The 25,941-nt window shown below is 47.1% G+C and overlaps 3 protein-coding genes and 1 pseudogene across 7 annotated transcripts; 1 reads left to right on the top strand and 3 right to left on the bottom strand.

The window, feature by feature from the left end:
• The first annotated feature begins 1,033 nt into the window (after positions 1–1,033).
• On the top strand, positions 1,034–2,652 carry LOC120650066 (annotated as a pseudogene).
• A 1,187-nt stretch (positions 2,653–3,839) lies between these two features.
• Positions 3,840–7,469, bottom strand: LOC120650065 (beta-glucosidase 7). The gene is made up of 11 exons (XM_039927058.1): positions 7,003–7,469; positions 6,564–6,622; positions 6,382–6,457; positions 6,214–6,285; positions 6,032–6,119; positions 5,578–5,821; positions 5,127–5,242; positions 4,818–5,035; positions 4,700–4,731; positions 4,463–4,565; positions 3,840–4,352 (listed from the first exon to the last, which is right to left on the bottom strand). Exons 1-11 carry the CDS (start codon positions 7,211–7,213, stop codon positions 4,081–4,083), a joined length of 1,491 nt encoding a protein of 496 aa, XP_039782992.1. The 5' UTR covers positions 7,214–7,469; the 3' UTR covers positions 3,840–4,080.
• A 2,344-nt stretch (positions 7,470–9,813) lies between these two features.
• On the bottom strand, positions 9,814–14,049 carry LOC120650064 (beta-glucosidase 8-like). The gene is made up of 11 exons (XM_039927057.1): positions 13,593–14,049; positions 13,270–13,328; positions 12,784–12,859; positions 12,621–12,692; positions 12,445–12,532; positions 11,849–12,092; positions 11,200–11,315; positions 10,892–11,109; positions 10,759–10,790; positions 10,544–10,646; positions 9,814–10,440 (listed from the first exon to the last, which is right to left on the bottom strand). The coding sequence occupies exons 1-11, from the start codon at positions 13,849–13,851 to the stop codon at positions 10,013–10,015; spliced, it is 1,695 nt and encodes a 564-aa protein (XP_039782991.1). The 5' UTR covers positions 13,852–14,049; the 3' UTR covers positions 9,814–10,012.
• Positions 14,050–14,561: 512 nt separating this feature from the next.
• On the bottom strand, positions 14,562–20,355 carry LOC120650063 (LRR receptor kinase SERK2-like). Of its 5 annotated transcripts, none has more exons than XM_039927056.1 (13): positions 19,931–20,355; positions 19,384–19,507; positions 19,112–19,229; positions 18,861–18,993; positions 18,474–18,545; positions 18,110–18,253; positions 17,954–18,025; positions 17,786–17,851; positions 17,627–17,697; positions 17,362–17,502; positions 16,639–16,980; positions 15,409–15,803; positions 14,562–15,250 (listed from the first exon to the last, which is right to left on the bottom strand). In XM_039927056.1, the coding sequence occupies exons 3-13, from the start codon at positions 19,176–19,178 to the stop codon at positions 14,936–14,938; spliced, it is 1,818 nt and encodes a 605-aa protein (XP_039782990.1). In that variant the 5' UTR covers positions 19,179–19,229; positions 19,384–19,507; positions 19,931–20,355; the 3' UTR covers positions 14,562–14,935. The 5 variants fall into 5 exon arrangements, with proteins under 5 accessions (XP_039782990.1, XP_039782986.1, XP_039782985.1 ...); XM_039927052.1 differs by having other exon boundaries at positions 19,112–19,291; positions 19,384–19,510; positions 19,931–20,354; XM_039927051.1 differs by having other exon boundaries at positions 19,112–19,291; positions 19,931–20,354.
• Between the last annotated feature and the right edge of the window lie 5,586 nt (positions 20,356–25,941).

Here is a 25,941-nt window from a genome sequence, read left to right as displayed (position 1 = left end):
GCATATGCAAATGATCTTGTTTGGGCCGAGTGCAGTTTTGGTATGATTACTGCAGTATCGGTTTCGTTCCTCCACTGAGCAGAGGTGGTGCGCCATTTCTTTTCATGGACTCTATTAGGCCAGTACTGTTGGTGAAAAGGAGTGTTCTGCGCGTTTGATCGCAAGATGGTGATCTGTAATTTTTGTCAAGGATGACCACTTGGCATGTGGTATGTCGGAGCTTTGGACCTAGGCACTCGGAGAAGTTCACACTCTAATTGCGTTGGCATGTAGTAACAGTGAGACTAGGCAGGATTCTTTGTGACGGCTTGCCGGACCTCCACCGTCGGCGTCGGGCGGGCAGGCGGCCAAACGGAGGAGAGTACCAAATCCTCTGCTTCCCGTTCCCCACCCCGCTGGGCGCTGGCGGCGGCGCCGCGAGCCGAGGCGAGGCGAGGCGACGAATCAATCGGCGCCTCCCCGCTGCCCAGGCTCTCCACCGGAAGCACGCGAACCCACCGCTCTTCGCTGTGTCGTCGGTGAGAGAAGCTGCATACTTCCTTGTTGGATTGACCGCTCGTTTGTGCCCCAGGATCTAGTCCTTGCTATGAGCTGAGCTGAGCTCTTGAATCCAAATCCCCTGTTGATGCTGCTTGCATATGTGGTTCATTTGTCAATATTATGTAGTTATACGTCCATGTAACCACAATCATACTGTGTACCAAAGTTGATGAAGATTATATGTTGATATTGGATTAAGTTTTGAGGTATAGCTATTGCTTTGCTACTGTAACATGTTCGCATCAGTGCTTCGATGATATTTGATTACAATGTTAGTTTTTGGGAGAGTATGACTCAATCCCTTACAATGATACAACAGCAATTTTTTCAACAGAAAGCAGCTATAGTCAATTTCTACTACTATTTTAATCAACCTTTTGCTTTACTCTATTTTCAATCTGCATACGTTCAGTTTCGATGCTTCCCAGCTTCTGCATTCCTCTCTTTATCTCACTCTCTTGGTCTTTACGTCTGGTATTCCTCAGGTGATTTAAGTACTGTATTTTTGTCAAGATGTCTGACGGTCAGGAAACCGACAAGAACAGATTTGGAAGATCAAGAAGTTGATCAAGGGATTGGAATCTGCTAGAGGCAATGGTACTAGCATGATCTCTCTGATTATGCCTCCACGTGATCAAATCTCACGTGTGACCAAGATGTTGGGTGATGAATATGGTACTGCTTCAAACATTAAGAGTAGAGTAAATCGGCAATCTGTTTTAGCAGCCATCACCTCAGCTCAGCAGAGGCTGAAGCTGTACAACAAGGTTCCACCAAATGGACTTGTTCTCTACACTGGAACAATTGTTACTGAAGATGGCAAGGAAAAGAAAGTTACCATTGATTTTGAGCCCTTCAAGCCTATCAATGCATCTCTGTACCTTTGTGACAATAAGTTCCATACTGAAGCTTTGAATGAACTCTTGGAATCTGATGTCAAGTTTGGCTTCATTGTTATGGATGGTAATGGAACTCTTTGGCACACTGAGTGGCAACACCCGCGAAGTGCTTCACAAATTCACTGTTGATCTACCAAAGAAGCATGGAAGAGGAGGACAATCTGCTCTTCGTTTTGCTCGGCTTCGAATGGAAAAACGTCATAATTATGTCCGAAAGACGGCTGAACTTGCTACACAGTTTTTCATCAACCCATCTACCAGTCAGCCAAATGTTGCTGGACTTATATTGGCTGGTTCTGCTGATTTCAAGACAGAACTCAGCCAATCTGACATGTTTGACCAGCGTCTCCAGGCCAAAATACTTAATGTTATTGATGTTTCATATGGTAGTGAGAATGGTTTTAACCAAGCAATTGAGTTGTCTGCTGAAATTCTAGCAAATGTGAAGTTCATACAGGAGAAGAAACTGATTGGAAAATATTTTGAAGAAATTAGTCAAGATACGGGGAAGTATGTCTTTGGTGTTGATGACACATTGAAGGCTCTTGAAATGGGTGCTGTGGAGACGCTGATAGTGTGGGAAAACCTTGATATCAACAGATATGTGCTTAAGAACAGTGTGACTGGAGAAATTATTACCAAACATCTGAACAAAGAGCAAGAAGCTGACCAGAGCCAGTTCCGTGATCCATCTACCAATGCTGAGTTGGAGGTTCAGGATAAAACCTCGCTCTTGGAATGGTTTGCTAACGAGTACAAAGAGTTTGGGTGCACACTTGAGTTTGTTACCAACAAATCTCAAGAGGTTCACAGTTTTGCAGAGGATTTGGTGGCATCGGTGGCATGTTGCGCTATCAACTGGATATCCGCTCTTTTGATGAGATTTCTGATGACGAGGGGATATATGAGGACTCTGATTAAGCAATCAATCCGTGACATGCTTGTGCTGGACCTTGGAAGGATGCAATTGCTATAGACCTATAGTGTTCTAAATTTTGCTTCAGTGTTGTAGTTTTGAACACTACTTCAGAAGATGCATGTTTTGTTTCCTCTGCAGCAGCAGCAGCTTACAATTGCATTGTGAACCACATCCTATCAATCAGTTGATACCTACTGTCCTGTTGTGTTGTAGACAATTTGTGACTTTGATTTAAGGTTTGACTTTTAGCAAATGCTCTGCTCCAATGACAACATTTCAAATGTGCCTCTTTCATCTGTTGTACGCCTCGTACTTTGGCCACCATGGTTGCTGCTGATTATGTTTGAACTCTGAAATACCTTTTCTTTAAACGAAAAACTCTGAAATAGTTGATTCTACAAGAAAACCATTGATTCACAGGCAAAACTCTGATCGATTCAGCAGCATCCAAGTCATATTAGCTCGATCCAACTGGTTTCAAGTGCCTTCTATTCATGTATGTATGCCATTACAGTGCTCTACATTATACAAGAAATCAAGTTTGCGTCCTACATGCATGAGCACGGATCATTTCTTTGGCGTCGCCATCTCCCATCCCCCACAGGAATCGTCGCAGCAGCTCTCTTGGCCTATCACCCTGTTGAGCGCCCTCCCGACGCAGCTCGCCGACGCGCACCCGCCGTCCCTGGCGTTGTCGAAGTCCGGCACAAACCCCATGAATATGGCCGGCTGCACGGCGGCGAGCGGCCTGTTGGCCTCGTACACCTTCTCGACGCCGCCGTCCTTGCGGAACCTGATGTCGCAGCCGCCGGTCTGCTCCGCGCAGAAGAGGTTGTCGTGGCCCGGGTTCCCGAACACCCGCACGCCGTGCGCCCAGCACCGGTTGGCGCCGCGGTAGGAGCAGAGCACCTCGAAGACCTCGTCGCCGTGCACGGCGGGGAACGTCAGGTTCGCCACCGTGCCGCTGGGGATGAGGGCCTGCGCCGACCACGCGGGCCGGCTGGTGTCGTGCTCGCTGTAGCCGTGGCACCGCAGCTCCACGATGCCGTCGGCGAGGTCCATCTCCTCGCCGACCTCCTGCTCGTTGCTCACCATGATGAGCTGGTTCCCGCCGCCGGCCACGAAGGGCGTGGGCAGGTGGAGGCAGCGGTAGTGGAAGAAGGAGCTGAGCGCGACCGCGGTGACGATCGCGACGGCGAGCGCGGCGAGCTTGAGGGGCGCCGTGGCCATGGCGACGACGCGGTGGCGCGCGGGCGGGGCTCGGGGTCGCGGGGATCGAGCAGCGGTACGTGTCTGGCGGAGGCCGGCATGCAAAGTGGTGGCGCGCGTGTGGCTGATGCATCTTTCGAGAGATGGCTTTGGCTGCGGTTTGCCGAGGAGGGCAAACTTAGGCAGCGGACGGAGAGGAAGGAAGGAGCTTGTTTTTGTTGCAGTTTGTTAGGACGGGCGCTCGCCGCCCCCCTAATTTTGGACACCACTCGTGATCAAGTATTTTAAATATTTCAATCAACAATCACACAGCTCAAACTCCACAGGAAACACACAACGTTCTGGCCATAAATCATAAATGGAATGCACAATTTGGAGCGGCTGTTCTGTTCTTCTTTTATTCCCATTTTGACAGCCTAGCACGCTGAGCTGGATTCGAACCATTGGGCGGCCATCCGAAACACAAGGCAAAGCTGAGCAAAATGGTAACTTCAGGCTTGGCCTCTAGAAATCTCAATTCTTCTTAAGCATGTCCCTGAACCAGTAGGCCGAAGCCTTCGGGTGCCGTTCGAGCGTGTTGAAGTCCACGTAGACGATGCCGAACTTGGACGAGTATCCTGACCGCCACTCGAAGTTGTCAAGGAGAGACCACGCGAAGTAGCCAGCCACGTTAGCGCCCTGATCAATGGCCCTTTTCAGCTGGCCGATGTAGCTCTTGTAGAACCGCACCCTTGTCACATCGCGCAGGTACTGGTCGCGGGTCAGGTTTCCAGGCTGATCCATTCCTGGAAACATGAAACAAGGATTGATACTACATGGGATCCCTTCAACCTTGGTATGCAAACATATTCACATCAAATGTGGAATATGAGAAATATGGGATTCTATTCAGTACCATTCTCGGTTATGTAGACTGTTGGATTTCCATACTTCTCCCTGAGGTAGTTCACACATCCATACATTCCCGTCGGGACGATGTAAAGCCAATCAGAATTCGCCTACATGTACATGAAATGATTAGTAAGGGTTTACTGCACAGTTATTAAATTTGCCAGTGACGATATCATCATAATATCTAGTGCTAGTTAAGTAAACAATGTAATAATTAGGAGTGAAGGGAACCTCTGCATACCTGTGGTCCAATTGGTTTGCCATTCCTTTCATCTACATAATTTATGAGGTGAAGGTTATTTGAAAATATCTTAAAGTAAACATATTTGTATTAAGCTTGTTTAAGTCAAGATACTCACGAACATATTGAACTTGCCAATCATCTGAGTAGCTAGTAGGCGTCTGCTGGAGCAATTTCTGGCCCTTCATGTAGCTGGCTGTGTACTGGTTGATCCCGATATAGTCTGCTGAGCCCTTGACCAATTTAGCTTGCTCAGGAGTGAACCTGGGCAGTCTCTCTTTCACAAGATCTTGCATTATCTGTGGATAATGTCCGTTTATCAATGGATCAACAAACCTGCATCAAATGCAATAGTTAATGATATTATCACTTGCAGTTTTCTCTTATCAAAACTTAGGTACCAACAGAGGGCATTCATATAGCTCACCAGCCAACATGGAAGTCCCTAGCTCTTTGAGCAGCTGCTTGGTCATCAGGTGAGTTTGTAAGAGGTTCATACCAGTTGAAGTCCAGAACTATACCAACCTTACCCTTCTGAGCAGCCTATGTTTTAAAAATATTATGCCATTCTTCATCAGAAAATTCAATGGAAGATGTTATTGACAATCAGCAGGTATGGGTCCAACTATTTAGGAAAGCAAGTTAATGCATTTCATGAGGAACAGAGTTAAAAACATGAAAGTATGTTGAACAGTGTTCCGACATATATTGATATATAGACTGTACAAAAATAATTTTGGATTGCACACTTCATTTAATAAAGTAACATCGGTTTAACACTCCAAAAAGCTGATCCTAACGTACTACAATTTACTCCGAGAATAGCTCCATAGTTTTTGTTTTCAGGGGAATTCTATGAGGTTTTCAGAAGAAAATACCTGATACTTTGTACGGTATCTTGCAACTGCAGCAGCATGTGCCAAGAGAAAATTATGGGCTACAATATAAGGTTCGGTTGCTGAATTCCCACCATTGGCGCATTTGGTGCACCTTTGAGGAGGATTTGACCCAGCGTCATAACCAAGCGCTGCTACTATCCTTGGCTCATTGAATGTAAACCAGTGCTTTACACGATCGCCATAGGTCTTAAAACAGAAGTCAGCATACTCTGTAAACAGGTCTCTACAAAACAAATTGTATAGATATATAAATATAATCTGGATTTCTCCTTCTATAACTTGTGACATTAGACGCATGACACATTTAGCAAGGCTAGCATAGAATCGAGTACTTATGTTGTGTAGTATTCATTTGTGAAAACATAGAATGTAGAAACACATCTATATAAATATGACCAGATATCAACATTGATTAGTTTGAAGATTGACTTACGCCATCTTTGAGCTTAACCACCCTCCGTATTTCTTCTCGAGTGCAAGAGGAAGATCGTAGTGGTAAATGTTGACGTAAGGAGTCATGCCTGCTCAGTTGCCAAGGAGACATTCAATCATGTTTACAAAGGTTCCAGTGAAAGTCTCAGATGTACAATCATCCTATTCCAACTTATACTATACCTTTCTGGAGCAGGTAGTTTATCAAATTGTTGTAATATGCTACACCTTCTGGATTGACTCTTCCCTCTCCATCTACATAAACCAAGATGTATCAGTAATTAAGCAGTAGTGACATCTAAAAACTTGTTTTTACACTGCCGTGCTACAACTTAAGTCAGATTTATTTACCTGGGAAGATCCTGGACCATGAGATTGAAAATCGGTAGGCATCAAAATTCAAACTTTTCATGAGATCAACATCTTCCTGTAGCAGAACAAAGGAATGCAGTATAAGGTTATCAGACCCTCTTATTTTATCTGCCTGCGAAAAAACTAGATCGGGTTAAGTTATTCTCATAGTCAAGTACTACCTTGTAGCGATGGTATTGATCCACCGCGACATCTCCATTTTGATTTCCCACAACATTTCCTGGTCATTTGAAAGTCTTAATAGGCACAAAAATTTCAAAAGATGGGGGGGGGGGGGGGGGGGTTACATTACATTACTTTACCAACTTGAGTCTGATGGTCAAGTTTAGCAAGACCATTTGGAACCAGGAAGTAGTTTAAGGTGAACAGCTTACCACAGTTGATGAGGACCAAGATGCATAGATCTTAATGAATTTTTGGCGTACCAATCAACATCAATTAGTTGTCGTCCAACATTCCTGTATTTGGTTCACACTCTCTTGTCCCCCTACCCCCACCGCACAAAAATGTCCTAACCAGCTAGTAATCCCACAAGAGCTCACTACCGCAGTGTAGTTCCACATGTGAACGAAGCGAAGCAGGTAAGAGACGATTCGCTACCTGGGGTGTGCGCGAATGCGTCCCAGATGGAGGGCCCCCGGCCGTTGGTGGACGCCGCGCCCTCGACCTGGTACGCCGCCGTCGCCGTCCCGAACACGAACCCCTTGGGGAACGACGCGCGGCTCAGCCCGCCGAGCCCCGCGGCGCGCGCGCCGCCGGCGCCGGCGCTCGCCACCAGCAGCGCGAGAAGCACCGCCCACCGAGCGTTCATCTCGCTCCACTCCTCTCGCGCGGCCGCCGCCAGCCGACCGCCGCAGTGGCAGCTCGCCGCAGCCCGCTCACACCCCCACCGGCCCGGCGTCAGCTAGTAGCACAGTAGCAGTGGCCAGCAGCAGCAGGCTAGACTGTGCTGGCGCACTAGCTGGTCTGTCCCCTATTTCTATTCGCTGGCCACCTCGTGGCGTCTCATCAATGGGTGTCGGTGTGGTGGATGGGGCATCTCTCCCGATGATGATGGCCTGATGGGGACCCTGGCGGTGCGCGCGCGCCCGAGTCTTGACGGTATCCGGCGCGCGTGGGGGCCAGGCAGCCCGTCGACGCGGCCTGTGCGCCGTGCCGGTGATTGATCCGCGCCCGCGCCCGCGCCCGCGTGGGCCGCGCCTGTCTGCTGCTCCAGTCCTCGGCTTGCCATGCTCGATCGATGTGAGGCAATTCGGCCGGAAATGGCGGCCGGCTCACGACCCCTGTCGGCTTGCGGTGGGTGGGCGCGATCTTTTTTCGCCCGGGTTCGTCGCGGCGCGCCCCGTCCGCCTCGGCGCGCATGTGCAGGGAGCGTTCGTGGGCGCGGCTGGTGACGGTACGTTCCACGAACGTGGCGGCGACGAACGTGTCGCGGCGCGCGTCTCGCTCAGCTCAGGCTGCTGGTTGCCTGCCTCGTGAAACAGCCAGGCCTCGGGAGTCTTTTGCCTGGTCTGGGACGGGACATTTCCGTCTTGCCGCCGCTACCTTCCTTGTCCGGGTGTGCTGCCCCCTTGGACGAACACGAGCATGTGGGAAGAGATCTGGCTGGCTGGGTTATCGTATTTTGAGCTTTCGGCAGATCGAGCCCATGTTCCCATTAAGATTCTGATTCATGCGCCAACTTTTCCAGCGCTATGGTAATTGCAGTGGAACATGTACACTTGGTTCGAAACTCCGACTCAACACGGTCCTAGCAGTGGCTGGCAATTTATCTACAACTTCTCCTGAAAAAAAACCCCCCGCTGATGATCGCCTTCATTCCAAAGATCCAAACGGTGGGGTTGGTGAGAGAGGGCACACCCTTCGCATGCTCCGAAGTCCCTGCAGCGATTGCAGGATAACTTCTTCTTCTTTTTTGGCTAAACGATTGCAGGACAATAACCTAAAACAGCGAAAGGATCACGTGATTGTTTTTAGTTTTTACCATCATCGCGCTGTGCGTCTCTTCTGATGGACGTATAGTTAAACTCTGAAAGTACTACATGATAGCTTAGCATCCGTCCAGGGCTCCCAGCAGCGGACCGAGGGTTATCGTAGCCATCGATGAGCAACCATTCGCGCGTGCTCCTTCTCAAATCTCAATCATTTCATGGCGCGTTGTACTCCCAAAGCTGCTAGTCCAATAAAGAATGCAAGGAGTACAGGGGCAATATGGAGCTTGGTCAAATCAATGCAGACACGCGCGAAAAGACAGTTTTATGGATAGTTTCATGCCATTAAATACCATCATTGCTGACATGGCAAGGAGAGAGAAGGCTAGAGTTTCATGGGATGTGAAGAGAGTTTCATCACCATGAAACTCATCTGACACAGTTATCTAGTTTTCGGTCTAGGTAACTGTGTCAATGAAACTTCCACTGAGACTGACCTAATAGTTCACAGAAGCATGCAAAAGGGAAAACGACGGCCTACGACAGGTCCCCATCCATCTTCGATGCAACATGTATTTAAAACGGACATGCTGCTGCTGCTGGCGTCCACTACAAACTAAGCAGGATAAAGCATTTCCTGAATGGACGATAGGAAACCAAGAAGTGAACAAGACTTGAAGAGAGATGGAAGTAGGAAACGCAAGGAGACCAACAGAAAAACCATAATTACCATGGAGCGCGCAATTGATGGCAGTTCATCATATTTTATCCCTCTTCGAAATCCTAGCACTGAGACGGCTTTGAACTTCTGGATCTTGATAGAATCATTGGGCCATCCAAAACACTGGGCAAAGCTGAACAAAATGGGAACTTTGCTGAAGTCACCCGTCAGTTTTCCGGATGGTTAACTTTTCCTCATCACTACTTGTAGGTCATTTTTTCATCTTTGTTGTTTTTGTGACCCGTGCAAAATTATTTAGATTCTAAATGGGCTTAAGTACTACCGTTCTCAGTTATGACTACTGTTGGATTTCTCATTTCTGTATCTAAAGCCACTTGGAATTCGCCTGACATTGTAAATCTGATTACCATTTTTACAAACTACCGTATTACTGCTGATGGCGTAACATGTGGTGCTAGTTTAATAAAGATAAAAATGTGTTTAGTAAAGAGTGAAAATGCACAGCAGGTCCCACATTCTCGTCTGGGTCTATGAACTCTCATAGTGCTCATCTAGGCCCTTCAAGCTTTCAAGCGGTTCCTTCAATGGCGATATCTATGCTTGTACCTCATGTGAACTTATGAATGGATCGGTATGTGGAATCTGTATATGAAAACTCGCCACTCAATCGCCAAACAAAAGAAAAGAACACATCCACTAGACAGCCGGTACCCACCATGACAACGAACTCGACGGCATAACTCTTGGAGGTTAGGCAGTCAGAGAGGCAGCTCAGCTCAATCAGTGCAGAACTGCAGATACATGAACCAGCATAATATATATTTATCCAGTAAACACGATATCGGTACCAAACTGGCTCTTAATCATGGCAAAAGGGGGCAAAAATAAGCCCTGAATTCGCACAACAGGTTTCTCTTTGTTGCAACATGTCTTGAAAATGAACATGCTGCTGGCGTCCGCTACAAATCAAGTGCTGCTACACTAGACCAAATAATTTCTAAGCGGAAGAAACGATGAAGGCGGAAGGAACAAGCACGAACAAGGAGACCAGCAGAGAAACCAGGAGGGCAGGGCCGCTCGAGGCAGCTGGAGCCGAACCAGCTGGACTGCCAGCTGAAGTATCTGAACCAGTCTGAGGGGTGGCGGACTTTGAGCCCACCCCTGAGAGCATGTCCCTGAACCAGTACGCTGAGTCCTTGGGGTACCGCTTGAGCGTCGTGAAGTCGACATAGACGATGCCGAACTTGGACGTGTAGCCCGACAGCCACTCGAAGTTGTCCAGGAGAGACCAGGCGAAGTAGGCGACCACGTTCGCACCCCCGTCAATCCCTTTTTTCAGCTCCGTGAGGTAGTTCCTGTAGAAATCGACCCTCACGGTGTCGTGCAGGTACTCCTCGCGCGTCAGGTTTCCAGGTTGATCCATTCCTGGCATATATTCATGGCGCCGTGATTCATCAATGTGATTCAAGGAGCAGCATAGAAGGGAATGCAAGTTTTTCAGTTGAAGGACATAGGCTGTCTCGGATACCATTTTCAGATATAATGATGGTTGGATTCTGGTACTTTTCCTTTAGGTAGTTCACAACTCCAGACATGCCTGTTGGGACGATGTAAAGCCAAACAGAGTGTGCCTACGCATGGATTCCTTATCAGAGAATTTCAATGCTATTTTGCACTTGCCAATCTTGCACCACCAATATAAAAAAACTAGGACTCAAAGTGGTAAGAGGGAAAAGTTTATACCAGCTGTCCAATTGGCACACCATTTCTTTGAACTGCAATGTTCAACGGGAAGGAAGAATGTGATGATGTCTTCAGAAACTGTAGTGACACATATAGAACCACAGAGAACCAGAAAAGTAAGTTGGTAACTCACAGTTATATTGAACGCTCCAATCAGATGAGTAGCTTGTTGCTGCTTGCTGAGGAGTTTGTTTGTCTGAAATGTAGTATGTAGTATATTGATTGATCCCAAAATAATCTGATGAGCCCTTGACTAGCTTAGCTTGCTCAGGTGTGAAACTTGGTAACCGATCTTTTACAATGTCCTGCATTGTCTTTGGATATTGTCCATTTATTAATGGATCAAGAAACCTGAATTATGACCATTTGTTAGGGTTAATTTTGATAACTGTATTTTATAAACTATTGTAATTCTTCACATATTTGCCAATAAGATCTTACCAACCAACATGGAAGTCCCTGGCTCTTTGAGCTGCTGCTTGATCTTCCGTTGAGTTGGTAAGAGGTTCGTACCAATTGAAGTCTAGAACTATCCCAACCTTGCCTTTCTGAGTTGCCTATAGGGAAAAAAGAAACTAGTTCTGGATCAGCAAAATAGAGCATTTTGATCTTGCAGCAAGAAATTTCTTTTTTGTATTCATGATAAATAATGAAGAATATACTTCAAATATTACAATTTCAGCCACTAGATGGCTTCAGCAAAGCATGCAAAAATGGAGCTTTGTAAGAAATAATGCAGTACAGGATGGTCGTTTGAGGTTTAGTTTGCCTAGAAAGTAGAAAAAACTAATTTTGGAACACAGTGTATCATGATGCATTTGTCAGCACTTAATCTCATTTGTTGCTAGTCAACTACATAGTTCTTATAAGAAGGACCATCACAGCATGATATACATTAAGAAACACAAAAATTAACACTTGCATGTTTGGGGTACTTGCTGCATACACGCAAATTATCATACTATTGACACTTTCAATGTCAGTGCATCAGTTTCTATTTTTTGTCCCAGACATGCATATTGTCCTGGTACTAATCCTGAAAAGTATATGCAATAATTTATATATGTTTCTTCTTTTCAGTCGGAAATACCTGGTATTTGTTTCGGTATCTTGCAACTGCAGTAGCATGAGATAAGATAATATTATGAGCAACAATGTAAGGTTCTGTTGCCGAGTTCCCACCGGCAGCGCATTGGGTGCACCGGTTAGGGGGGTCAGCTCCAGTATCATAGCCAAGAAATGCTACTATCCTTGGCTCATTTAATGTGAACCAATTCTTGACTCGATCTCCAAAAGTCTTGAAACAAAAATCGGCATAGTCAGCAAATATGTCCCTGCAGAAAATAAAGTCCAGAAACCCATTGCAGATTATTATAAGAAAATAAGAACAAATGAAATATATAACTAGATAGAATAATATCCTTAATGCTTGTCTGTGCAGGTAAAAATACTAAGCCTTCATAAAATTTGCCTAGATATAGACTCAAAATTTCAAAATCAAACCACTATCCTATCTTGCAATCATTGCAATGGGATAAGTGGCAATGTTTCCAGACAAGTTCATATATTTAGTTAACAATGAAGCCTTGAGTCTCAACTATGTGTGTACTGAATGTTGGCAAGGTCATACAGAGTATAGTAAAAGATCCTATACAAATTCCAACATGAATATCGTTTCTCACTTACACAATTTTTGGGCCTAACCAGCCTTTGTACTTCTTCTGAAGCGCGAGTGGGAGATCATAATGGTTAAGGTTGACGTAAGGAGTAAGCCCTGCTCAGTTTTGAAGGGAGCATTCAGAGAGGAACATAATGTTGCTGCAAAACCTTTGAAGGCTGAATTTTCGTGATTGAATCATTACCTTGCTTAATCATATAGTCTATAAGATTGTTGTAATATTGTACACCTTCTTCATTAACTTTTCCTTCACCATCTAGATAAACCAAAGATATACCGATGGATCTATTAATCATACAAGTAAACAGCTCAAGTACATGCTATATTTAGAGTCAGAATTTATGTACCTGGGAAGATCCTGGACCAAGAGATTGAAAACCGATATGCGTCAAAATTCAGGCTTTTCATGAGATCAACATCTTCCTGTACAAGCATAAAGACACTAAATATCAGACGACAGAAATAGTTCCTAATTTTCTAAAGAAGAATTAAATATTGGCTCAAGAGGTTTCCTAAAATCATATACTGTAAAGCAGTTTGATGCAACAAGCCTAGCTCATGTCAAATCAACTTTGAGCTTTGCTCACAACACTACCGAGAAACTTGAGACGCCTTAAGATTGCTTGTTCCCCGATTTGAGTTTACTTGGGATACTCTACTCTTTACTTTTCATATTTGTTCATGTTAAAAATAGATATTGATAGCAACTACAGAAAAGAAAGCATCCTCATCGCCACTGAAGTAACTATAACGGTCTGATCCATCAATCAACCGAAAGATTAAGTGATAAGTTAAAACCAGAGGGGGGGGGGTCTTATTTGATTGCGACGTGCCTTGTAGCGATGATATTCATCAGTTGCGACATCTGCGTTCGCGTCTCCAGCAATATTTCCTGTTCATTACGCATAAGACAGCGTTAGCATCTAATTTCATAAGCACAGGCATGTGGATCCATTTCATTTTCAACCCCTCAACTTTGAGACTCGAGCAGAGTTCTATGCTACTCCTCCCCTCGCTACTCCCAAGTAAGACATTGGCTAGCGTGCGTTGCAAAATTAGCAGGAAATGATTACTTGGGAGTTGCAATGGAATCACTGTGCTTGGCGCTTAGCAGCTAAAGAAGGATCTGCTTAGTACTCGTGATGCGATGCGTTACCGGGGGTGTGGACGAAGGGGTCCCAGATGCTGGCCCCCCGGCCGCCGGACGCCGCCGCGCCCTCGACCTGGAACGCGGACGTCGCCGTGCCGAAGACGAACCCCTTGGGGAACGCGTCCCTGCTCAGGCCGCCCGTGTCCGCCCCAGCGGCACGCACGCGAAGCCCGCGGCCGCAGAGCGACACGAGGGCGAGGGCCAGCAGCACCCGGCGGCAATGCGCTGCCGCCGCCGGCGGAGCCGCAGACCCCGCGGCGCCCATCCCAGCGCCGCCGCAGCTCAGCTCAAGCGTCTCCTCCTTCCACTCACTGGCAGTCAGGCACAGTCACGCTCTCGTCGGTCGAAGTCAGGTGAGCTGCAGCCGCCTTTTGGCAGCGTGCGACTCGGATGCCTGCAGGTCTCGCTCACCCCGGGCACGTGACGGGTCATTTCTTTTCGCCCCGGCCTCTCGGGTCGCGGGCTCGGTCAGGTGATCCGCCTCGCCGGGACGGCGGCTCGGCGCGCTACTGATGGTTGCAGCGGCCAGCGGGGCTGCGCCGCTGCGGGAGGCGTGCCGCGTGCGTCGCGGAGGATTATGCTCAGGCCTGTCGGGGCGGCCGTGGGTTGGGTGCGATGCGATCTCATCTAGCACCGGTGGTCCGTGGAGGTGGAGGCGTGGATAGCTGCAGACTTCGCGGCCCGCCGCGGTTCACGGCTCGTGTCGCGTCGGCTTGCGAGCAGTGATGCACGGCCGCGCCGTACCGTGCGTGCTAGACACGCTCTTGCTAATGCTAGCCATCACTCCTTGCTGTCTGAAAGACATGCAACGCTCCATGAGCTGTGATGCGCAGTGTGCTCCGCTGCAAACAAACCAACGTTCCAACGCGGCGGCTTCCTAGTTCTACTCATCTTTTTTTTCTCTCTTTGAAGAACTTGTTTTACTCATCTCATCTGACAGGAGCCTTAGAAGCAAGTGGTCAATGGTGGAATATCTGAAGCGATAAGGTAGATCTAGATTCTCAACAAGCTGAGCAGTGGTGAAGTAGAAGTTAAACACAGAGCACGTGACAGCAGAAACAATACAACAGACACCGACCCGACTTCGTCAAGCTGGTGTCTACATGTGGTTTAAACCGGGCGGCACATGCGTCTCCAGCTTCCCCCAGAGGTACAAGCAGGAATGGGGGGCCGTAAATCATCGTAACCATCCGTATTCACAGCATGTACGACGCAGTACCTAATTTTATCTACCCCATCAAGTATCGACACCAAAGAGGTACTAGCAGATATTTTACAGGCGTCGTAGACGATGCCGTATGCGTCCGCCACTGCGACGGCGAGCTCGGTCTGGCACGCCGCCGCCGCCGCTATCTGCCGGCGGAGAGCTCGATGGCGTCCTGGTTGTAGATGGAGTCCTCGCCCCAGTCGAACCGCTGCTGCATCCGCTCGTAGTCCTCCCTCCGCGTCACCTCCACCTGCTGCCACTCCTCCCACCGCTCGGCGAGGCCCTCGCCCTCCAGCATCCGGACCACCTCGGACATGGACGGGCGGTCCTCGGGCGAGGCCTGCGTGCATAGCAGCGCGATCTGGATCATCATCTCCACCTCCTGCGCGTTGTAGTTGCTGTTCAAGTTGCGGTCGACGATGGCGTCGAGACGACCTTCCCTTTGCAGCTTCTTGACCTGCGAATTTGCAGCAAAATCGTGAGTGTACCGCCCAAGAAAAATCTCATGTGGCGTGTGTAGTTTTATTGAAACACTTAAAGCTCTTCATACACAAAGCAAAGCTCGGACATCATCTTGAATTGATGATCAGCTGTAAAAGAGCGGAATGGGCTTACATGGTCAAGTAATAGCACGTCGTCTTCTTCCTCCAAGCGTGAAAAGTCGATGGCACGCTGTCCCGTGACTAGCTCAAGAAGCATTATGCCATAACCGAAAACATCAGTTCTCTCGGATGACTTTCCAGTGGATAGATATTCAGGGGCAATATGACCCATAGTTCCTCGGACTTGAGTAGTCACGGATGTCTTTTGTACATCCACCAGCTTGGCCAAGCCAAAATCACCGACAACCGGTTCAAAGCCTTCATCAAGCAAGACGTTGGCAGCCTTGACGTCACGATGTATTATCTTAGGATTACAGTGCTCGTGCAGATACTCCAGTCCACGAGCTGTGCCTATAGCCACTCGCTTCCTTGCAGACCAATCTAATATTGGTTCCCCAGGTTTAAATTCTGAATGGTAGACATGATAAGCATGTATTAGATAAGGATATATATGACGAGCTGCAAAAACAACACAATGGAAGGGAAATAGCAGAAGTGTGGAAGTTTTGCTAAAAAAAGGTGCTGAAGTTCTCCACTCATTTTTTTCACTAGAGGAGGCAACAGAGGGCCCCCTCGGTGCCAGTGCCAGGGATCGAACCTCGGTCGCCGGCCTGGGGGCTATCCACTCATTGGATGTATAGAATGTAATATACATTAATGTAATTAGCTATCCATACATGATAAAAGGATTTTTGCTAGGATGAAATGTAAGAAATAGTAGACTGACTATGACCTGTACAATCAGCAAAAATGGAACCATAGTGATACTAAAGAGGTTCCTACTGAGGAACAGTTTAAGTATCCTCAAGAAAAGAAGCAAATGCTGCCTGATCCTGTCCAAGTTTAGCTAGATAATAAATCTCTAGAATTACTAGATGCCATGAATTGGTGCACCCACTCTGTACACTAGATCTGTCTCACCTACCTGGTAAATTTAGATCATTTTATAACACTTTATTACAAAAAAGTCGTGCAGAATTAGATCTTACATAATACATAGATCAAGGTAACTGAACATATGAAATATTTATTTCAACAGAGTTTCCTAAAGGCAGATTGGCAGAAACAGAAGTCACTAAGCTAACTTCTAAATGCATCAGTTGCATAATCTATAAGCATTAATGGTCTGAGGAACTTCATAGAGTAGCTTAATGGTCTGAGGAACTTCATAGAGTAGTCATTGTTCAGAACTGTATGCAATGAAACAACTGATTAGCTGGTTGAGACTTAAGAAAGAAAGTACCTCGTAGACGGTAGGCTACACTAAGATTCTGCATGAAAGGATAAACAAGTAGGCGCTCTGTTTGCGTGGTACAGAAACCAATCAATCTTAAAAGATTCCGGTGAACTGCAACACTAATCAGCTCAACCTCACGCAAGAAGGCAGCCTCTCCACCAGGACTTTCATAATCAGTTAACCGTTTGACAGCAATCTTAGTACCATCTGGAAGTGCTCCTTTATACACCTTACCAAAACCCCCTTGTCCAAGAACATTTTTCTCACTGAAATTATCAGTTGCAAGTTGCAATTCTCGCCATGCAAATCGTTTCAACTGGCCAAATGCAATTCTACGATCATCCTCACCTGTGGAATAAATTAGATCGGTTAGTTAAATGCATATCTTTTCAACTGTGGAACTTGTAAGATTTGACATGTCGTCTAAGAAACACAGCTACATATACTAGTTTTTACTATGCCATCATCAGTATCAAACTGGTGCAGTAAGCAGAAATATGCCACTCAAAAGAAGTACACTGGATAACATAAACCAGTTCTGGAAACCATGATTTTTTTTTTCAGAGAGAGAGAGAGAGAGCTGAGTTTCAGCACCCCACGTCTGCTTGAACTTATTGGTTTCATTTCTGATTTAATATATGATGAAATTATATGGATTGCAGTACTTCTTTAGCTAATCAACAAGATTTAGCTGCAGCAAAGGTGATGAAAATGCAGCAGATGCACAACCTGATACATCCACAAATACTTCACGTAGATGACCTTTTCTCCTTCCATTACAAATAATGCATATAGCACCTAGGATGAGAAGCCCCATCACACCTCCGACTGTTCCAATAACAATGCCTATTTTCGAACCCTTTGATGAACCTATCAAAAAGTGAAAAGATTATCAGATGCCTCTAATTATTTGATAAACATCCATTAGGAAGTCTGTTCTCTGTGCTATTTGACAACTTTATGATAAAGAACAGAACAATGTATGGCTTGTTACCTTGGTAAGACACACTTGAGGCACATGGATGGAGGAAGTTTGCTCCACAGGTCAAGTTATTACCAGAAAAACTGTGAAGGAAATGAAGCTTGTTAGCTCTCAAAATTAACAAACATGGATAGCACATAGGTTTTAGAGCGGTCACTTATTCCACAGTACTTGTAACGTGCAACTTGAAACAACTGAGGAGGTATTTGACCAGTGAGTTTATTGTAAGCTAGCCGGCTGCCATCATGCAGAAAAAAAATAGTTAGTACATATATGACCATAAGACATCTATGTGGGCTCTCGTGAGCAAAAATCACTAACTTGAGTGTTAAACCTTACATGTCTGTCAAGCTTGAGATACTTGCTAGCGTTTCAGGAATAGATCCATTGAGGTTGTTTTGACTCAGTATCCTTGATAAGAAACAGAAACAGAAAATGGGAATGTCAAGTTATAGAATCTTCGTAAAACGAAGGAATAGAGATTCGAGTACATACAGAAGCTGAAGCTTTGAAAGCTGGCCAAGAGAGGCTGGTATTGGCCCAACCAACAGGTTGTCTTCCAAATCTAAGCTTGTCAAGCGAGAGAGGTTACCAAACTGCTCTGGTATGCCACCAGTGATGTTGTTACCAGGCAAGGACCTGCAATATCATACACAGCTTTTAACAAACCTGGAGTTCATGGTGATATGAAATAATAATAGAACCATTACTTCATCTAGCAAGCAAACAAAATAGCTAATACTCAGTTATTAGTACAACCTTATTAATCCATATAGAATCATAAGCACAGTAGCTATTGCATCAGAGCAACCATAATAAAATCTTTAGGAGCATCATCAATCTATGAGACTGCACTTACAGAACATTCAAATACTCCAGCTCTCCAATTCTTGGTGACAGAACTCCAGTAAATCCCATAGAAGCCAATGTTCTGCAGCAGGGCATCAGGAAGGTAAACTCAGAACAAACTGGAGGTCCTATCATATAGATCGATGATGACTCTTGCACATTAAAATATTGCAGATTGAACGTGCAAGTGCATCAAAGTTGATAATTACATGCTAAAGCAAATGCCTCTCAACTGATAATTGGAGTTGTTAGAAACCTTCAGAGCTCATTGTGATGATTGTAGAAAACGTAAAACCAAATCAATCAAGCTCCTAGCTAAGTGATTTATTTAGTAACAAATTAGCAGTACAAAAATTAAAAAAGAGAGTGAAGAAAAACTTCGAAAGCTGCATCTTACACTTGCACAACATTGTTATTATTGTCACAAATAACAGAATTCCAGGTGCAGGGGTTAACTTGATTTTGGTTCCAGTCGGCAAGCTGACTGCCAGTAGCATTTAGTTTCAGCTTCATATCATACAAGGCATCACCTAAGTAAACAAAATATACTTTTTTGTTACTAGTCAGGGTTTGAAAATTATGCAGTGATATGAAAGTGGACTAAAAAAAAATGAAAGATCGTATAATGGGCATGTAAGTAAGAGGAACCTTGACGATCAGATGCTGAGAATGGGACGAGTGATGCGACAATTAGAATGATGCTGAGCAGCTCCATCTTCCTTCTCTTACTACTGTAGCATCAGAGTAGTTCCTTGGAAAACTTTGCCTGATGAGAGAACATACACAAACTGATCACGTTGGTAGCAACCCAAGCTGTCCGTGTCCGACCTGGTTCACAAAGAAACCAGTTCAGAGCACATAATAAACGAAGAAAGATAGGTCAAAGCGCAAATGTTTGTGCACTTGTTTGAACTGCACACCTGAGCAGCCTATCAAGGCTCGATACTAGCAGCAAGTTGTGGTGAAATGCTAATTTTGTGAGCGGAAGCAGGTCCTCTAGTGGAGTAACGCAGTGAAACAAGCAGAGTATTATTCCCCAAAATACTGCTGGACACAAACACATGCATCGGTTAGAGGATTGTTGGACAACAGAAGCCTCCACCCCCCTGACTGTTCTCCCCCATTTGTAGCCCAACCAGCCAGGCAGCTAACCCTGAGATGGTCCCAAAATCTCTGGACATGTAGCCCCCGAATTCCCAACTTCCAACATATCAGAACCTGAATTTTGATGTCTACAAAGTACGGGCACAGCAATTGGCAAGATGTCGAAACAATATCCGAGAAGTCAATCAGAAACAGATTGAACCTTTCCAGAGAGACTAGCGCATAGCTGAATCCCAGCCAAAGCAAGCAAGAGGTCCGACTACTTTCTTAGTAGTTTGCTACGTACAAGGCTTCGAGAAACGAACGCGCGCGCACGCAGACAACCCAAACACAGAGAAGGACGGAGAAAGAGAGCGCGCCCACCTCCGTCAGTCTGAGGTCTCGCTCGCCGCCGCGCCCCCGAGGCTCGCAGGCTCACGCCGCCTCCCGCCTCCCCATCGCCTTCTTCTCCGCCGCCGGCGCCGCGCGTGTGAAGGCGTAGGTGGAGGGCCGTGCCAGTTGACTCGAGGCGCCGGGATTGACCGAGGCTGCTGTCCCGGGACCGGAGCCCATCGCTTTTCTGGCGGAGGCGCGACTCGGCCAGCCGGTAGCTGCAGCACCGCCCAGGTCTGCTCCCAGTAACCGGCGGCCCGGTGGGTGGGTGGATCTTTCGAACCACCCTTTCTCGCCCCCCGCCGGATAAGGTGGAATTGGTCTTTGGCGGATGCTGCCGCCAGCTGCTGCGGATTCGCCGAGAGGTGGGAGATGAGGCGAGCGCGATCACGGCGGGCAGGCAACGGCTTCGCTGCACGGGCGCGCGGCCTGTTGCCCGCGCGTCGCTGTCGAGTTCGGCTGGGCGGCACACTTTCGTAGCGTCTGGTCTGTCTCCGCCCTGTTTTGTGCTGTCCCGTGGGACCCCCGGTACACGGATGAATGATAAGGTTGCGTTTTTTTTTTATTTTTGGGCGCGTTTAGTCCCAAAAATTTTCACCTCCCCTTTAAACACATGTATGAAACATTAAATGTAATTAAATAACAAAACTTATTACACAGTTTGGATGTACATGACGAGACGAATCTTTTAAGCCTAATTAGTGCATGATTAGCCATAAGTGCTACAGTAACCCCACATGTGCTAATGACGCGGTCAAAGGCCTCAAAAGATTCGTCTCGTGGTTTCCAAGTGAGTTCTAAAATTAGTTTTTTAATTAGTGTCCGAAAAGTCCTTTCGACATCCGGTCAAAGTGCTGATTTGACATCCAAAAATTTTTGGATGGGGAACTAAACGCTTCCTTTGTTGATGGAAGAATGATAGGTTGGTTAGGACCCCGACCCACATGACCTTGTTATCAAATGTTATTCGGTTTGAAAAAACGTTGGAAGATGGATTTGGCCGTGGGCTGGTGCCGTGGTGGATCTAGGATTTTAATATAGAGTATACCGGATCAATATTTCAATATATAATTTGGTAAGATACAGTGAACAATCTAATGAAAAAATTAAAATTTGCCAAGCAATTTAGTATACAAGGGTAAGTACCTGAAAGCATGGTAATACATTTTAATGGTTTCTTAATATCTAAAATCGCTCAATGAACAAGAGGAGACTCAAGCTGGCATGGCCGATAGATTGCCATAAGATTGAATTAAAAAGCACTCTCTAGAACACAAGAATGAGTTATGTGATCAAAATTATGAAAATTTATGTTAAATTGAGTATACGATAGAGCAAAGTATTTGGATGACTTTGGACTTGATCTGGTAATCAACCGTTTCTCCAAATCAGAAACCTAGCAAACTTTACAACCATTTTAACAATTACTAGTTGTGTCTTGTCAGAAGAAGTCTAGAAATTGATATAACCGAAGCAATTCAATCGGTGGTGGTCACTGATCATTTTATCACCGACACCAATGCAGCCATTCCTATCTACGGAATCATGCAAATCAATAGATTTCCTCACGTTCAGTTTTGCTACTTGAGCTAACTTGTGCGTTCTAGTCCAGATGCTGCCCCCTTGCAGTCGCTAGAAGGTGGGCGAGCAGCACTCAAAAGCAAAAAAGTTAGGCACGGATGCTATTCATCGGCAAGTATATATGGGTTGCCTTGTATTGGCTGGATTTGCAGGTATGCCGTGGCCTTACTGGCATACCCTGTAAATCCGCTCCTGCTTGGCGGTCCACGCGACAGGTTTTCCGAGGTGAAACGGTGGGTAAACGGAGCAGTCAGTACAGGTGCGGCAGCAACACGGTGGGTGGATACCACCGGTAATGGCGACCGACCGCCCCATGATACTTTGTCTTGTTGGAATGGAAGGCCAGGACCCACGACAGCGCGCCAACGGCAGGCGGTTAGCGAGCCCCGACGCGGCTCTCGCGCTAACGGCAGTTGCCGAACTCGCAGCGGCTCTTGCGGGGGTTGCCCGTCGCGTCACTCACTCTCGCCGAGCGCGCCCCCGCCGCCGTCCGCCGAGCGGCGCGTCGGCCGCGGCGGCGCGCCACCGTCGGAGCGCAGCTCGCGCAGGTGGCTTCCAACTCTGAAGTAGTACGGCTTGCGAGTTTAATTACGAAGGCCCGGAAAGTCGGCTGGCTTTTGTGCCGTAAATCATTCGAGGGAAAGGCGTCAAACTTTTCCTTTTCCAGCTTTAAACCAACAAAACAAGATGCTCGTCCGGCACCATTATCCTTCCCTTTTCGCTGCTCGTGCCAAACGCACTGTTCCCAGCATCCGAATCTCTCGTGCCACTCCCTCCTGCACACGCCCGCCCTTTATGCCAATGCGCAAGTCTTGGACTGTTGCGTGCATGTCAACTGGACAAACTGAATCGCGAGCATATTTGCACTGATTTACACATTTGCTAAAAAAAGAACAAAAAAGGAAGCAGATGATGCGCATTGCACAGCTAAAGGCTACAGTGACGTGCAGCTGCACGGGCTCGTTGGCCGCACGTAGCTTTCGACAGCCTGTTCGGTTGCACCAGATGGGCAGGGCTGATACTGTAGCCGCTGAATTTGTGAGAGAGCGAGTACTGTAGCAGCTGATTGTTGTAGCGTCTTGTTACTGCGCATACCTGAAACAAAATAGAGCGGCATAATAAATGGTTACTGTAGCTATAGTAACTTCAGCCCAGCTGTTCCAGTGCAACCGAACAGGGCGCGAGTTGGGTCGGACGCATACTTTTTGTCTGTGTACTCTCTAGACTGTTTCTGGTACACATGTGCTAGTAAATTAAGCTCCAGACATTGCCCACGGTAGCAGGTCTATCTTAACGAGATACACGGGAGAACGTAACGTTAAAGACGCTTTCGGAGGAAGGCGTCATCTTGAGCCGTTGGCTCTGCTTCAAGATTCGTGTGCCCATTTGATTCAAACACTGGGATACTCCACCTACCATAGCAGCCTGTCCTTACGGCTTTTATTATCTCAGTTGCGAAGAGAGCATTTCAGGCGGTCCTGAATTCAGGCTTCGTCGATCCACTGCTGCTACCCTCTTCAGCTTCTGGGGCACTACGCGGTCCACGGCCGGTCCCGCCATGGCCATGCTTTGGTTCTCACGTCCCAGCACCATGTTCTAGTTCTGTCATCCGAGTAGCAAAGATACTCTCTTTTATCTGACATGGTTACAGCAGAACTGAAAAATATATGGCATGTTACCTTGGTAGTAAGAGGCATGTGAGGCACAAGAACGGTGGAATTTTGGCCCACGATTCAGGTTGCCGGAGAAACTGTGAAGGAAATGAACCATTGCTAGCCCTCAAAACTGACAGAGAAATCAATAAAGATTTACAGTGATCCCGCAGTACTTGTAACGTGCATGGTGAAACAGTCGATAAGGTGTTTGACCAGACAGGTTATTGTGAGCCAGCCGACTGTCATCACAACAAGAAACGGGTTAGTCAATGAGTGAGAAGGATAATCGCATATGTGTGAGGCCTTGTGGGCAAAAATCACTGACGCTAGTGTTAATCCCTTTACATGTCTCTCGGGCTTGGTATGCTTGCCAGCGTATCCGGAATAGATCCACTGAGATGGTTTTCACTCAGTATCCTTGCAAAGAAACAGAAAGGGAAAAACGGGAAGGTCAATCACCGTATTATACAGAACAGAGGCTCAAGGGTTCCAGTGCATACAGAAGCTGGAGCTGTGTAAAGCCTGCCAAGAGAAACTGGTATTGGCTCAGCCAAAAGGTTGCCTTCCAAATTTAAGGTTGTGAAACAAGAGAGCTTGCCAAGCTGCCCTGTTATGCCACCAGCAATTTTCTGCAGGAGGGCATCAGGTAAGGACAAGGTATCATAGCAACGGAGCAAACTGAGGAAAACTGACAACCACGTTATGGCTTATCAAGTTTTTTTTAAAAAAAAATTTGAGGCCTATATAGCTCACTGACGCTGAGTTTTGCACATTGATGGATGGCATATACTTTTTTCTTATAACAATCATATCATTATATTTATATTTAAAAGTAGATTCATATAACTATTATTTTGTTGCTACAAACATTATATTATAGGAGATATTAAGAGTCAAATATTATTATTGAAGACCGTGCCAAGTGTGACCACGCCTTATGTCCTGGGATGGAGGGAGTAGTATGTGCAAGGGCACCAAAGTCGATAGTAAAATGGTCAAGCCAATGCCTCCCAAATGATACTTGAAGTCTTCAGAAATCTTCAGAGATCATTGTCAGGAATGTAGTGGAATGTTTACTCGTGATCAATCCTAGATACTAAGTGATCCGTGAGTAATTGACAAGAGCGAATAGAAACATTGACAAACTTACACTTGAACATCATTGTTTTTTTCGTCACACACAACAGAATACCAGGTGCAGGGGTTGATTTGTAACCGGTTCCAGTCGGAGAGCTGATTGCCGTCAGCATTCAGCTTCAGCTTCATATCTAACAATGCGTCACCTGGGCAACACAAAATCTGCTTCTCCCGTTATGTATGTATCACAGGTTTGCAAACTAGGCCGTGTCTGTGAAAGTGAACTCTGAAAGAGAAGAACTATTCAAATACAGTAATTGGGTAGTTAAGTAAACCTTCACGACAAGTTCCTAGAGACGCTAAAGGTAGGACGATGCGGAGCAGGAGCAGCTGCATCTTTCTTCTATTACTGCTGCAGAATCGAAGGGTGTTCTTCTGTCAGATCCGGGCAACGATGGAACATTCACAAACTGATCAAGCCATCAAGGTGCCAGCAAACCCGCCGGTCCGTGGCTGGACGCGCTGAGCAAACAAGTCACCGCAACGTGGAGCGCAAACAAAAACACAGAAGACACGGGAAGTTTCACTTGGTGTCCACGTTACAGAACTGAAACTCGAGAGAGAAACAGGAAACGAAGGCTACGATTTTTCAGACTGGTCAGTTCCCCCCGCGCAGAGGGGCAGAGATGCAGATTGCAGAGGCACGCACGTTGGCACACGCCGCAACTTCTGCGTCATCGGGTCCGTTCCATCAGTGTCCTCGGCGGCGCGCGGCCGCGCTGCCTGGTGCTTGCCCGCGCCGACGGCTCGGTCGCTCAGGCCACGCCGCCGTGCCGTATCGTCCTCTCCATGTCCGGCGGCACCGCCGTCGCTCGTGCCTTGCATGTTGCGAGAGGGCAGGCCGCGAGGGGCCCCCGAAAGGAAGTACAAGCCGGACAGCGGCGGCGCTCCGACGAGGCGCGACATGACTCATGAGGCGGCGGAGGCATTTCTGGGCACCAGGGGTGGACGGTATTTGAAACACCGTCCACCCCTTGGGTACCAGAGATCCGTCCGATCCAAGTTCTGCGGTCCAGATCAGACGATTGGAGGAGGCGTTTTTTTTTCTTCCCTCGTCAGGCGCGGGCGCGCGGCGCGGAAGCCGGGAGGGGCGAAGGCCGTGGTGGTCCGCCGGCGAAGAGCGCCGGTCACGCCGCGGCATGACGAAGGTGATGCGCTTGTGGAGGCAAGGGAGAGATGCCACTAGCACAGGCACAGGCGCAGGCGACGGGCGGTCCTGGTCTCCGGGCCCGACTGCTGCTGCCGACCACGCGCCGCGTGCCCAGAAGGACGCATCCATGGCGGTCTTCTTCCAGCGCGGCTTACTGCTGCATCGCCGGCGGCGATGCACGGCCTGCAGCTGCTCGTGTCTTGCTTTCGTTTCGCCGCTGCGGTATTAGTTCATTTTGCACATAAGAACATCGTAGGCGGAGACAGGAAGAGACGGCGGCAGCCACCGGCGCAGCGTCCGCGCCGTCGCCGTAACCTCATCTTCCCGTATAATGATCATAGCATTCCCCCGTCCGGTTAACCCCTACCTCAACCCTGGCAAATACAAAGGAGGCCGACTGAAACCGTCTATTGAGAACCAGCATGAACACAGCTGAAGAAAGTTTCCCTTGAAGTTTTTCCCCGAGAAACTAGAGGCAG

Source organism: Panicum virgatum, chromosome 9K (assembly GCF_016808335.1).
Source record: "Panicum virgatum strain AP13 chromosome 9K, P.virgatum_v5, whole genome shotgun sequence".
Classification (NCBI taxonomy): domain Eukaryota; kingdom Viridiplantae; phylum Streptophyta; class Magnoliopsida; order Poales; family Poaceae; genus Panicum; species Panicum virgatum.
Note: the sequence above shows the minus strand (reverse complement) of the source record. Positions and strands in the feature narration are given on the sequence as shown.

Coding starts and splice junctions, on each gene's coding strand:
- LOC120650065 (XM_039927058.1), bottom strand. CDS start 7,213: ATGAACGCTCGGTGGGCGGTGCTTCTCGCGCTGCTGGTGGCGAGCGCC. Junction 6,120..6,213: donor AAACTACCTGCTCCAGAAAG/GTATAGTATAAG, acceptor GCAACTGAGCAG/GCATGACTCCTTACGTCAAC. Junction 4,353..4,462: donor AGTCTACATAACCGAGAATG/GTACTGAATAGA, acceptor TCATGTTTCCAG/GAATGGATCAGCCTGGAAAC.
- LOC120650064 (XM_039927057.1), bottom strand. CDS start 13,851: ATGGGCGCCGCGGGGTCTGCGGCTCCGCCGGCGGCGGCAGCGCATTGC. Junction 12,533..12,620: donor AGACTATATGATTAAGCAAG/GTAATGATTCAA, acceptor AAAACTGAGCAG/GGCTTACTCCTTACGTCAAC. Junction 10,647..10,758: donor GTGTGCCAATTGGACAGCTG/GTATAAACTTTT, acceptor ATCCATGCGTAG/GCACACTCTGTTTGGCTTTA.
- LOC120650063 (XM_039927056.1), bottom strand. CDS start 19,178: ATGGAGCTGCTCAGCATCATTCTAATTGTCGCATCACTCGTCCCATTC. Junction 18,254..18,473: donor CTGGAGTATTTGAATGTTCT/GTAAGTGCAGTC, acceptor ATGATATTGCAG/GTCCTTGCCTGGTAACAACA. Junction 17,852..17,953: donor ATCTCAAGCTTGACAGACAT/GTAAGGTTTAAC, acceptor GCATGATGGCAG/CCGGCTAGCTTACAATAAAC.